We start from the raw sequence: 13,105 nt of genomic DNA, 5'->3' as shown, positions 1-13,105 counted from the left end.
AGGTGGTGGTGAGCCGCCTTCTTGAACTGCTGCAGTCCGTGTGGTGAAGGTTCTCCCACAATGCTGTTAGGAAGGGAGTTCCAGGATTTTGACCCAGCGACGACAAAGGAACGACAGTGAGTCAGGATGGTGTGTGACTTGGAGGGGAACGTGCAGGTGGTGGTGTTCCCATGCGCCTACTGCCCTTGTCCTTCTAGGTGGTAGAGGTTGCGTGTTTGGGAGGTGCTGTCGAAGAAGCCTTGGTGAGTTGCTGCAGTGCATCTTGTAGATAGTACACACTGTAGCCGTGGTGTGCCAGTGGTGGAGGGAGTGAATGTTTAGGGTGGTGGATGGGGTGCTAATCAAGCGGGCTGCTTTGCCCTGTATGGTGTCGAGCTTCTTGAGTGTTTTTGGAGCTGCACTCATCAAGTAGGTAGTTGTGAGAATAACCTTCAGTCCTGATCATGTGTTGTGTTTTTGTGCAGTATCTACTGAATGAGAAAGAGGTGGAAATGAAAACTGAACTGTGGCTGAGGGAAAATGCAGACTACCTGAAAGAACAAAAGGGTGAGTGGTCCCGAGGAGGGTGAGAAAGAACAGAAGGGGCGGGGAATGTACCTTTCTAAGGATTAGGGTAGAGCAGGGAGATCTGCATCACATTCCTGTTTCCCATCAAATCCGTAATCTTTCAGGTTAAAAGGAGCTTGGACCCAAGTGTGATTCCAAATGCTCCGTTTCTGAAATAAAAACGGAAAATCCCAGACATGTACCAGAGGTCGGTCAACATCTGTAATGAGAACAGGCCAGTGAACACTTTGGGTGGAGACCCTCCATCAGAACCTTCACCCAGAATGTTTCCAGATGTTGACAGGCTGCTTGTCCCTAGTGTTTTCTGTTTCGCATTTTAAACATTTCCTTTTGTGTCTCCGCCGTTGGTTTTGTATAGTTGTGTCAGCTGCAGTGTGTTGTGATTTTGTTGATTTTTTTTTTGGCTGGATGACATCTGAACAGTCACACTATGGAATAACTAATGAGCTGCGTGTTGGTGCTAGGGATCTGGCAGCTGCACAGGACTCATCCCACAGGGAACAGTTATACTTAGTCAAGAGATCACAAGATAAGATATGTATGAGGGAGGTCATTTAGCTCATCCATAGGAAAAAACAGGAAGCCCATCCTACCCTCATCCGACCGTTAAACGATTCCAGGGTTTTTGTCTCTTAATATTCAGTTGGGGACCTGATCATCTAAGGTGTCAGCCATGGCTCAGTTGTAGCACTTTCGATTCAAGTCCTACTCCAGAGACTTGAACACAAAATCCAGGTTGACGCTGCAGTGCCAGTACTGAGGGAGCGCTGCACTGTCGGATGTGCCGTCCTTCGGATGAGACGTTAAACTGAGGCCGTGTCTGCCCTCTCGGTTGGGCGTAAAAGATCCCATGGCCACTATTTCGAAGAAGAGCTGGGGAGTTCTCCCTGGTGTCCTGGCCAATATTTATCCCTCAATCAAAATCGCTTTAAAAAAAAGAGATTATCTGGTCATTATCACATTGCTGTTTGTGGGATCTTGCTGTGCGCAAATTGGCTGCCGCGTTTCCCTACATTACAACAGGGACTGCACTTCAAAAAGTACTTAATTGACTGTAAAGCGCGTTGGGACATCCTGAGGTTGTGAAAGGCGCCATATAAATGCAAGTTTTCTTCTTCGTCACGAAACGACAGTCGCACAAAACTAAGAGAAAGCGTCCCCACGGGCTGGCAGCTCTGGTTTAAGTGGCTATTCGTCATTTGTTGAGTAGCCTATTTGACTATAGCAAGCATCAGAGCTGAGCCCGTCACCCGATGCTCATGTACACTTTCCAGCACAGGCCAATGCATGGTGATGAACGGAACCCTGACTGCCCCTCCCCGGCCCAGAATTACTGAGTGCAAGTGTAGTGTCCCTGCTGCTGTGCCAGCCAAGATCAGCCAACTCACCATGGGACTAGAGATGGAACTTGGGACCATCTGATCCGTACTACCCCAGGTGCTTCATCTACTGACTAAACAGTTGCACCGGTGGCTGCACTTCGGGGTTATTTAATTGGCTGTTGGGCGCTTTGGGACGTCCTGCGGTTGCGGGGGGAAGGGGGTGCGCTATATAAATGCAGGTCGGTCGGTCTTCCTTTCTGTCTGACTGTCTGTCTTTCTGTGTGGCCTCCTGGATGAAAGATAATATGGCCCACTTAATTGATTATAATAATTCGGCACAGGCACGATGGACCAAATGGCCTTCTCCAGTGCAGTAAGATTCTATGATAATACATACTGCTCTGTGATTGATCAGTTAGCAACCATGATTTTTACCTTGGTGAAGTTGTAATGATAACTTCATAATCATTACTCATTCAGGGTTAGATGAAGTAGGGTGGGAGGATGCTCGTGTGGAGCATAGACCAGTTGGGCCGAATGGCCTGTTTCTGTGCTGTACATTCTATGTAATTCTGTGATATTGGGGAACTCACTCCTTTAGCACAATGTTCACACTGTAATGGAGTTTTTATTTTCCTTGCAGCAAAGGAGGAACGAATCGCTAAAGAGAAGGAGCTTGGGATTTTTAAAGAGCAGAAGGTAATATTTACTGGAGTGACTTTACTAATTGAAGCCCCCAAACTGGGGTTCTTTGGAATTGCTGATATTTGTATCTTTAAATTTAGCTGCTCCACCTTTAAATTTTACTGATTGATTCCTTCCTTCCCCGTGTCCTACAGGCTGTTCCACTGAATGTCATTTGTTGACAGATAATACTTGTGATATTATCAGTCGAACAGTCCCTTGAGAACTGGGCAAGCTCTTCTAACATGTGTGTCTGTCTCTCTCTCTTTCTCTGCCTGTCTCTCTCTCTCTGCCTGTCTCTCTCTCTCTCTCTCTGCCTGTCTCCCTCCCTCGCTGCTTCTCTCTCTCTCTCTCTCTCTCTCTCTCTCTGCTTGTCTCTCTCTCTCTCTCTGCTTGTCTCTCTCTCTCTCTCTCTCTGCTTGTCTCTCTCTCTCTCTCTCTGCTTGTCTCTCTTTCTGCTTGTCTCTCTTTCTGCTTGTCTCTCTTTCTGCTTGTCTCTCTTTCTGCTTGTCTCTCTTTCTCTGTCTCTCTCTCTCTCTCTCTCTCGCTGTCTCTGTCTCTCTCTCGGTCCCTCTCGCTTTCTCGGTCTCTATCTCTCTCACACTCTCTCTGTCTCTCACTCTCACTCTGTCTCTCGCTCTTTTTCCCCCCCCCCCACCCCCCCCCCCCCAAACAATATCTGTCTGTCCAATTATCAATCACAAGACAGATAGAGATGAGAAAGGCCATTTGCCCGTCCTTTTCTGTTCAGAAAAAGCCAGCAGTGCCTGATTTCCCGGACAGTTGATGCTTCTCTCTTTCTATCACCACCTTTATTTTGTCATCATTACTATGGTCAGTGCTCCCCTGAACTTTGCTCTCTTGTTCCTCCTAAGTTCCGGTTGCCCTGTCCTTTGCACGCTTTCTTCTCCCTTCATTTTCACTGTTGAAATCAAGATCCATTGCAGGCTCCTACTCTTGCATCGTTCTTGCTCAGAACCTCCAAACACAGAACTCGGTAACACACACCGTCCTCCTCTTTCCTACAATGTTCAGGCTGTGAAAACCCAAACTTGGTGTCGCTCAGTTGCTGCTTCCTGATCGTTTTTTGTTTCCAACCTTGGTGGTGTTCCTGGTGTTTTTCCTGTTTCTCAAATGTAAAAAAAAACAAGCTGGAGATGAAACGCAAATTTGGAAAGAATACTGAAGGATCGATCCAGGATTTTATACCTTTTCCTTCCTTTCATTGTCTGGATGACAAACCTTTACCATTTTGGTAACTTGGAGCAGGGAACTTACTGTAAACAATTCTCCATTTCTTTCAAAGCCCAGAAAATCATCCAAGAAACGTGAGCCAATCCGAGCCAGCACGGCAGGGGAGGCCATAGAAAAGATGCTGGAACAGAAAAAGATCTCGAGCAAGATAAACTACGACGTGCTGAGGGATCTGAACAGCAAAGGGAGCAGCACACCGACCAGGGAGGAGAGCGACAGCACTAATCGCGGCGGCAACAACAGTGCCAAGAAAGGCCCCTCCCAGCGAAGGACAGCGGCAAACTCCCGGAGCTTAGCTGCACCCGTCAGCAATCTGGGCAAGAGGTACAGTTACCAGCTCACGCAGAGCAGTGCAGGCGTTTGCATTTAATCCACATTTAAATCGTCTCTCTTCTGTTGTGGCACTGCCTCTGAAGCCAGGGGTGCTCAGCGGTTCAGTGTAAATGTGATGCAAAAGCATCTTTGGAGAATTATTCTTCTACCTCCACTGAACTTGGAAAGAGAATGGGTTTGGGGGAGGTACAGCTTAGGATCTGGATGTTAGTGGTTAGAGTAGAGAGTAAATAGATTACATAGAATGGATCATTGTCAGTTGTATCTATTTAAATCACAAAAGTAATTTAAGCTTTGAGGCTTTGTCCTCGGGGTTCAAAGTTTAAATCTGTTCTTTATTATAAACTGGAATACATTGTCCTACACCCTGCTGCTCCTTCCTGCTTCCTCACTGTGTTGAAATGGGCACGCCACTCTCATTCGTTTTTTTCCAAGATCTTGAAACACCTTTATCACACGATCTTCCCTTTCTGTATACAAGCTACAGGTCTTTAAAACCCAAGGTTGGCACCATCTGATCACCAGTTCCTGATTTACCTCATCTTCTCTCCCACTCTTCTCAACCTTGATGCTGTCTTGCACCGTGAGCCTTGACCCTCCCAGTAGCTTTCTTCCACTTTTTCCCAAAGGCACTGGCATGTGCTAGGGTACACAAATGCCAGAACTCTCCAGTGCCTCACCCAAGTGCCCAAGTCTTATACATATGTCTAGACAGTGAGGTTCAGCAAACTAATCCTATTCTTGTAAACAATTTTACAACACCAAGTTATAGTCCATTTACCTGACGAAGGAGGAAGCCTCCGAAAGCTTGTGAATTTAAAATAAAATTGCTGGACTATAACTTGGTGTTGTAAAATTGTTTACAATTGTCAACCCCAGTCCATCACCGGCATCTCCACATCATAATCCTATTCTTGACTGATGTTCACACATTCCAGAGGTCACTAGAAAGAGTTCAGGAGCAGTAATCCTGACTGACTTTCTTTCCATTCCCCAGTCCAGGGGAGCTGAGGCCAGTTATATCCTGGTCCAACAATGCCTCGATTTTAAAATTGTCATCCTTCAAATCCCTCCATGACTTCGCCCCCTCCCTATCTCTGTAACCTCCTCCAGCCCTATAACTCTCCGAGATCTCTGCGCTCCTCCAATTCTGGCCTTCTGCGCGTCCCCCATTTTCATCGCCTCACCATTGGCGGCCGTGCCTTCAGCTGCCTAGGCCCTAAGCTCTGGAATTCCCTCCCTAAACCACTCCGCCTCTCTCTCCTCCTTTAAGATGCTCCTTAAAACCTACCTCTTTGATCAAGCTTTTGGTCACCTGTCCTAATATCTCTTTATGTGGTTCGGTGTCAAATTTTGTCAGATAATCGCTCCTGTGAAGCGCCTTGGGATGTTTTACTACGTTAAAGGTGCTATATGAATGCAAGTTGTGTTGTTGTAGCCTCAACTGCTGTGCCAGCTGAGACCAGCTAACTTTATCACACACCGTACCTTATGATCTGTTTGTTCGGTACCACACCAGGTGATGCATTTAGCCATTAAGATGTCTGGGGAGCTCCAAGTACTTGTGTTTAATGTCAACATCCCTTTGCTTTGATTTAAAAAGATGTATTTAAACAGTGTGATGGTGACATTCCATGCATGTAATTTGGAAAGATACATGATTAATGCTGAATCATTCCTCGGTTCATGACTAACTTTGCTAATGATAACTCCGTATCCTCGCTCTCTGTAACTTCTCAAATCAGTACCCCTGACATCAGTGTCATCAGCAGTCCATTTAAACTGATCGTCGCAAGCTGAAGGGTTGGATCCTACGGCTCATCTAATCTCATCCTTTCTGAATACCAGCCCCGCTGTCTTTCCATTACAGTATCTGGCTGTTTCCTAAATGAGCCGAGTGTTCCCTCCCCCTGTTGATCACCTCTGTTTAAAGAAACATTTCCTGGTTTCCTGCCTAAAGTCGCTCTTCACAGTCAAAACAAAAGGATGTTATTGCCGATGATTATTTGTAAATGTTTCAATATCTAGTGCTGAGATTTCTGCGCTTCAAGTAGTAAGTTGAGCAAAACATTTGTGTCAGCCATGGCTCAGTGGGTAGCACTCTCGCCTCTGAGTCAGAAGGTCGTGGTTTCAATGTTCCACTCCAGGGACTTAATCCAGGCTGACACTCCCAGTGCAGTATTGCGGGAGTGCTGCACTGTCGGAGGTGCCGTCTTTCAGATAAGATCTTGTACTGAGGCGCCGTCCAGGTGGATGTAAAGGATCCCACCCCATATTTGAAAAGGGCAGGGATTTCTACCGGGTGGTCTGGCCAACATTTTATCCCTCAACCAACACCACCAATAACAGATTGTCTGGTCATTCATGAAACAGAAAATGCTGGAAACAGTCAGGAGGCCAGGCAGCATCTGCGGAGAGAGAACAGGGGAGTTAACGTTTTGGGTGTGGACCCTTTGTCAAAACTGGTCCTTCATCTCATTGCTGTTTGTGGCTTCCAGGTTTGCCTTCATAAGAGCAGTACTTCAAAAATAATTTGTTAGCTGCGAAGCATTTTGGGATGTCCTGAGGATATATAAATGCAAGCGCCTTTGTTCCGTCTCTCAGTTTGGAAAGTGTTGTATAAATATGAATATTTTTTCCGTTTTGTCCCCTCTTCGGAACTTCTTCACATGTGAGCCTAAACAGTGAGCGTCAGCATTTTTTTAATGTATGCATGTATCCCTCTTTTTCTCTCTCCTCTCTCTCTCTGTCTCTCCTTCCTCTGTCTTTCTATCTCTCTCTACCCTGTCTCTCCCTTTTCCCCCTCTCTACCTCTCTCTTTTCATTCCTGTCTGTCTCTCACCACTTTGTCTCTCTCCTCTGTCTGTCTCTTCTCCCTTTCTCTGTCTCTGTATCTCCCTCTCTTCTGTGTCTCCTCTTTCTCTTTCTTCTCTCTTTCACTCTTGTCCTCATTCATTCTCTCTCTCTCTCTCTCTCTCTCTCTCTCACACACTCACTCACCACTCACCACACACACACACACACACACACACACACACACACACATACAAGTGCTGGCTGGCCTGTGCATTTGCACATTGTGCTGCGTTTATTTAAAAAGTAAAGCAGACACACCCCTGGGCCGGGATCACACATCACTGATTTGGGCAAGTGCCATCATATCCTGGCAGTGTACCCTGAGCCGAATCCCTTCCCTGTACCGTGGACGGTACAACGCGGTTCACGGTGCAGCTTTAGGAGGCGATTAGAGAGGGGTCGTCTATCATGGTGTTTATTATAGCTCTTGCACCCAGCGCTTAGGCTGCAAAGTGGATGAATCTGGTACAGGTGCAGTATTTGCAGGGCTACGGGGAAAGGGCGGGAGAGTGGGACTAGCTGGATTGCTTTTGCATAGAGCCGGCATGGACTCGATGGGCCGAATGGCCTCCTTCCGTGCTGTAACCATTCTATGATTCTATGATCTGACTGGCTTTTGAGATAGAAAAACACCTATCACAGATCATCCTGAGGTGGATGCCAACCGCTTAATCTGCTCATCCTTGACTTTGGGAATGACCTCACCTTCATTTGGCACAGGGTCTGTGTGGCCCAGAAATAGCTTAGTAATAATAGTCTTACAAAACCATCAGCAGAAAAGCAGAAGAGGTGTGCAGTCAGCTAGTCCTCATCAGAGACAAATTAGGTCAACCAGTCCTTGCAAACTGTGCTAAAAATAAGAAAATAAGAGTGTTGGAGGTTGCAGTCCAGATCTGATATCTGTTAATGTTAATATTAGTACGGAACCTGATTCTTTCCTCTTTCTCCCCCCCCCCACCCCCTCCTGCCCCAAACTCCTGTCTCAGATCAGGGCTGTGCTTCTCTCTCAGCTGCTTATTCCGATCAGAGTTAAACGACAGATGACTGAATGCCAGCCATTAGCGCGAGGGCTTCCATGAATATTTAATGCATCCCGCTGGTTTGTGTGTTCGTACTGTACTGCAATTACTCTGCTTTTTCGAAGGCTGTTAGGCTGCAGCTGGACCTCGCTGTGAACTACTCTGGAGTTTCATTTTTTGTTCTCCTCCTCCTCCTCTCCCGAAGGCACAGACCCCCGCTGGGGTACAGTTCCATGGGCTCTGGCAGCCAACCCCTGGCCATTCATCGTGTGTAAGTTTAGTTGACGAGTGTTGGCAGGCTCTTCAACTGTGGAGGGCATTGCAGCAGAGACCAATACTGTCCTCACCTGACGGGCACCCATGTACTTTCAGCAGACGTCACTACATAGTGTTTATGAGTGGGAACTTTGGCTAATTTTCTTTCCCCCCCCACCCCCACCCCCTCACTCCCCCTACCCTAGAAGCACCCTCCTCTTTCTGGATTTCCACATACCCTTCGTGCCTGACCTGATCCCATGTCACTGTTTCTTGAAGCTGCCCACTAGGAACCATCCAAGAGAGGCCCAGCCTGATTCTTCCTTTGATTATTTTTCCCCCTTTATTTGCCCTGTTTGTTTTGGAAGCACCTGGGAGGGATTGTGGGCATTAACCCACATTACAACACTACAACGTGCCTTTGCCTCCTCTGATATATTATAAACCTATTAATGAAGTGACTGCCCCAAAGGATTAGTGAGTAAACGTATTGAGCCACAAAGGTTTTGTCCTCGGTCTGTGCTAAGTTAGCTTATTTCGGCTCATGAGGAGCATAAATACCAGCACAGACCAGTTGGGCCGAATGGCCTGTTTCTGTGCTGTAGGCTCTATGTATGTAATCTCAGGCAAGGTAGCAGTTGGGGAACTACAGTTGGCTCAACAGGGACAGGGGAAATTCAGCTCGGGTTCCCACTCCAGATTTCTATCCAGTAACCCCTGCTGTAAAGTTAACGTGAATGTGCGCGTGTGTCTGTACCACGAAGCTCTCCACATACCATGATGCCTTCCATGGTCAGATAGCCTGCCAGCACCCACCGATCCTGCTCACACAGGAAGGCTGTCCCGCTGGAGCACCATGCGGCTGGCCATACCCCGTCTGTCAGCACCTTCAAGAAAGGAAAGAAGAAAAAGATTTTAAAAAAACACACGTCTGTGACTTCCTTTGTACACGGGATCCCAGCACAGACGCAAGGTAAGCCCACATCTGTGTGGCGCCACATGTCTGAAATGGATTAATTGAAATGATGGTGACCCAGTTCTACAGTATATCCATCTTAACCCTAATATACACAAATAGGAAGATCTATAATTCCTCCATTAGGAAGGAAGACTTAAAAAAAACCCTCAGTGATTATAGACGGAGAGATGCAGTGCAGACTGAAATAGATTTTTAAAAAATATTTTGTTATTCTGGTCGATTGCTTTTGTTTCCTGTTTCTGTCGGAGACGAAGTGCAGCATGTATTGCCCTATGATTAGTTCTCTATAAATAAATTGGTTGCCATAGGTACTCCAGAAGCAGGTAAATCTCTTGGATATTCAGAATTAGGTTAGCTAGTATCAAAGGATATTTCTGGCCTAATTTGCTTCTGGCTATGCGAAGATCCCAGTGTGCTCCTTCAGACGGGCTTGCTTTATTCTGCCAGTCCTCTCCTGAAGGCGCTGACTCCTTGCTGGGTTACAGTTCCAGAGGAGCTGAGCCGCCCCCCCGAACCTCACCCAACTGGCCACTCTTCAAATGTGAGCGAGTGTCGACAGGCTTATCAGTCATGGGGGCTTTACAGCTGCACCCTCACCTGATTCCACACATTACAGCAGGGCTCCCTGGACAGCGATTAGGAGCAGGAACTTTGGCTGATTCGTTCCCCCAAACCCGCCCTCAGACTGAGGCATATTGTAGTGCCCCTACTCCTATCCCCCGCTGTCAGCTAACTCAGCACAAACCTGGAACCTTATGGTCTGTATGGCCCATATGGCGAAGTGTGCCATATAACCTTCAGTGGCCCACTGCAGATCCTAATTGGCCAGTTGAAGGAAAGGGAGATAAAGGGATATGTTAACAGGGAGAGCATTGGGGATAAACACCAACGCAGACTGGTTGAGCTGAATGGCCTGTTTTCATGTCATAACTTCCACATAGTTCCAACATCTGTTCTTGCAGACCTAATAGTCTCATTGCTTAATGTCATTATATTGTTGACCTCTTTCTAAAAATTCTATTTAGAGCTGAATTAGACAATTAAATATCAATGGATTTTTAAAAAATTCACAAGTAAGTGGAAAAAAATTAAATGTCAACATTTTAGCGATGAGACAGCATTGGATTTGAAAGCTTTAAAAGCTGTACCAGATTTGAAGGTCAGTTCTTGAAAAAGACTCGGTGACCTGGTCCAGTTCTGAGCCATACAGACCAACAATATCCCGGATATCATCCCCAGTCAGGGCTGAGTTAGCAGATATCATAGGAACAGGAGGAGGCCATTCAGCCCCTCGAGCCTGTTCCTCCATTCAATCAGATCATGGCTGATCTGTATCCTAACTCCATCCACCCGCCTTGGTTCCACATCCTTCAATATCCTTGGCTAGCAAAAATCCATCGATCTCAGATTGAAAATGATTAATTGAGCTGGCATTTCCTGCTTTTTACGGGAGAGAGCGCCACACTTCTGCCACCCTTTGCGTGAAGAAGTGTTTCCTAACTTCTCTCCTGTATGGCCAGGCTCTGATTTTAAGGTTATGTCCCATTATCCTAGACTTCCCCACCAGCGGATAAAGTTTCTCTCCATCTTCCCTAACAGTTCCTTTCAAAATCATAAAAACCTCAATCAAATCACCCCTTAAACCTTCTATATATCAGCAATTGGCGTCAGCCTGGACTAAGGAGAAGGAAAGAGAAAATCATCCAGTTTTCCTGCTCATTATTATTCATTTACTCCCTGTTCATAGCTCCCATCCTCAGGAATTCCCTTCCTCAGCATCTGCATCTCATCATCTCCTTCCCAACTTTCAAAAGCCTCCCAAAGACCCTTCTGTTCCACCGTGCTTCTGCCTCCTTCCAATCTCTCTATTTCTCTTTCACCCTCCTGTTCAGTGTCTCCTTCCTTTATATGCCACCCTGTAAAGCAATCTGAGCCATCTCACTGTACCTGAGGCGCTCTTACAGAAATGTAAACTGTTATACAAAATGCACTCGTGTGTGTGGATGTTGGATGAGAACAAGGTCGATCTCCGATGTGATGCTGCTACAATCAAATAGCCTGCCGGCACTTGAGCATAAAAATGGCCTTTTGGATGTGGTGTCTGAGGGCTGATGACTCCTGCGGAACTTTATCCAGCAAGAGTCTGTACATTCAGGGCAAAGTTGGGGGCAGGAGACTAACAATGCTGCTTGTTTTTCCTCAAAATAAGCATAATTTTTTTTTAAAAAGTGGATTTAATTTAAGTTGTTGTTCTGTAGCTTTCACTCGGAGTAAAAAAAATAAATTCTGATTCTTCAAACCAAAAATGGAGAGGCATTAATATTCTGGGGTCGTACATGGCCAGTTTTCCTTACCTTTTCCTCACTGGCGCCTAAGCTTCATTCGGATGAGCTTGTCTTTTTATTGAGATGCTAATTTGTTTAGACCTTATCTCCGTCTATGCTAATGACTTCTCTGATGTTGGTTTCTAGTGTGCAAAAGTATGTAAAATACTGAGGCATCTTGGCACAGTAAACGAAGTTGGACATTTTGCCCAGGCAAGCTCCTTTTAGAACGTCAAGACGAATCACCACTGTAAATCATGGCATTGCTGTGGGACAATTGGACAGAGTATTTTGGGGTCGTTAGGCACCTTGAAATGTTGGCAGAAGCAGTTACTTTGCAACTCTCCCATGCAGCAGTACCACAGTCTCTGCCGCCATCTGAACCAGAGTGGAACATGAGTTCAGTTGAAATTTCACTTGATATTATTATTTTGTTGAAGTATTATTATTGAAGGTGTCAGCCCCGGCTCAGCAGTAGCACCCTCGTCTCTTGAGTCAGAAGGTCGTCGGTTCAAGCCCCACTCCAGGACATGAGCACGTAATCCAGGTTAACACTTCGGTGCAGTACTGAAACATAGCAAAAATTTACAGCACAGGAGGAGGCCATTCAGCCCATCGCGTCTGTGCCGGTCGCAAAAGAGCTACCCAGCCTAATCCCACTTTCCAGCACTTGGTCCGTAGCCTTCCAGGTAATAGAATTTCAAGTTGCATATCCAAGTACTTTTTAAATGTGATGAGGGGTTCTACCTTTACCACACTTTCAGTCAGTGAGTTCCAGACCCCTAACTCCTCTGGGTGAAAAAATATTTCCTCACCTCCCCTCTAATCCTTCTACCAATTACTTTAAATCTATGCCCTCTGGTTATTGACCTCTCTGCTAAGGGAAATAGTCCTTCCTATACACTCTATCTAGGCCCCTCATAATTTTGTACACCTCAATTAAATCACCCCTCAGCCTTCTCTGTTCCAAAGAAAACAACCCCAGCCGATCCAATCTCTCCTCATAGCTATAATTCTCCAGTCCTGGCAACATCCTCGTAAATCTCCTCTGTACCCTCTCTAGTACAATCGCATCTTTCCTGTAATGTGGTGACCAGAACTGTACGCAGTACTCAAGCTGTGGCCAAAAGTAGTGTTTTATACAGTTCCACCATAACATCCCTGCTTTTATATTCTTTGCCTCAGCAAATAAAGGAAAGTATCCCATATGCCTTCTTAACCACCTGTCCTACTACCTTCAGGGATCTGTGGACATGCACTCCAAGGTCCCTCACTTTCTCTACACCTCTCAGTATCCTCCCATTTATTGAGTACCCCTTTGCCTTGTTTGCTCTCCCCAAATGCATTACCTCACACTTCTCCGGACTGAATTCCATTTGCCACTTTCCTGCCCACCTGACCAATCCATTGATGTCTTCCTACAGTCTACAGCTTTCCTCCTCACTATCAACTATACGACCAATTTTTGTATCATCTGCAAACTTCTTAATCATGCCCCCTACATTTAAGTCT

General features: G+C 46.1%; 1 protein-coding gene across 2 annotated transcripts in view; it reads left to right on the top strand.

Moving 5' to 3' along the window:
* The window catches only part of brf1b (BRF1 RNA polymerase III transcription initiation factor subunit b), a 366,821-nt gene that overhangs the window by 286,242 nt on the left and 67,474 nt on the right, over nucleotides 1-13,105 (top strand). For both annotated transcript variants that reach the window (XM_067992099.1, XM_067992100.1), the window contains 3 exons: nucleotides 465-546; nucleotides 2,533-2,588; nucleotides 3,880-4,151. In XM_067992099.1, the coding sequence (XP_067848200.1) occupies nucleotides 465-546; nucleotides 2,533-2,588; nucleotides 3,880-4,151 (410 nt within the window). The remainder of the gene's footprint in view (nucleotides 1-464; nucleotides 547-2,532; nucleotides 2,589-3,879; nucleotides 4,152-13,105) is intronic.

Source organism: Heptranchias perlo, chromosome 10 (genome assembly GCF_035084215.1).
Source record: "Heptranchias perlo isolate sHepPer1 chromosome 10, sHepPer1.hap1, whole genome shotgun sequence".
Taxonomy (NCBI): domain Eukaryota; kingdom Metazoa; phylum Chordata; class Chondrichthyes; order Hexanchiformes; family Hexanchidae; genus Heptranchias; species Heptranchias perlo.
The sequence above is the reverse complement of the archived record's forward strand: the minus strand, read 5'-3'. Positions and strand labels throughout refer to the sequence as shown.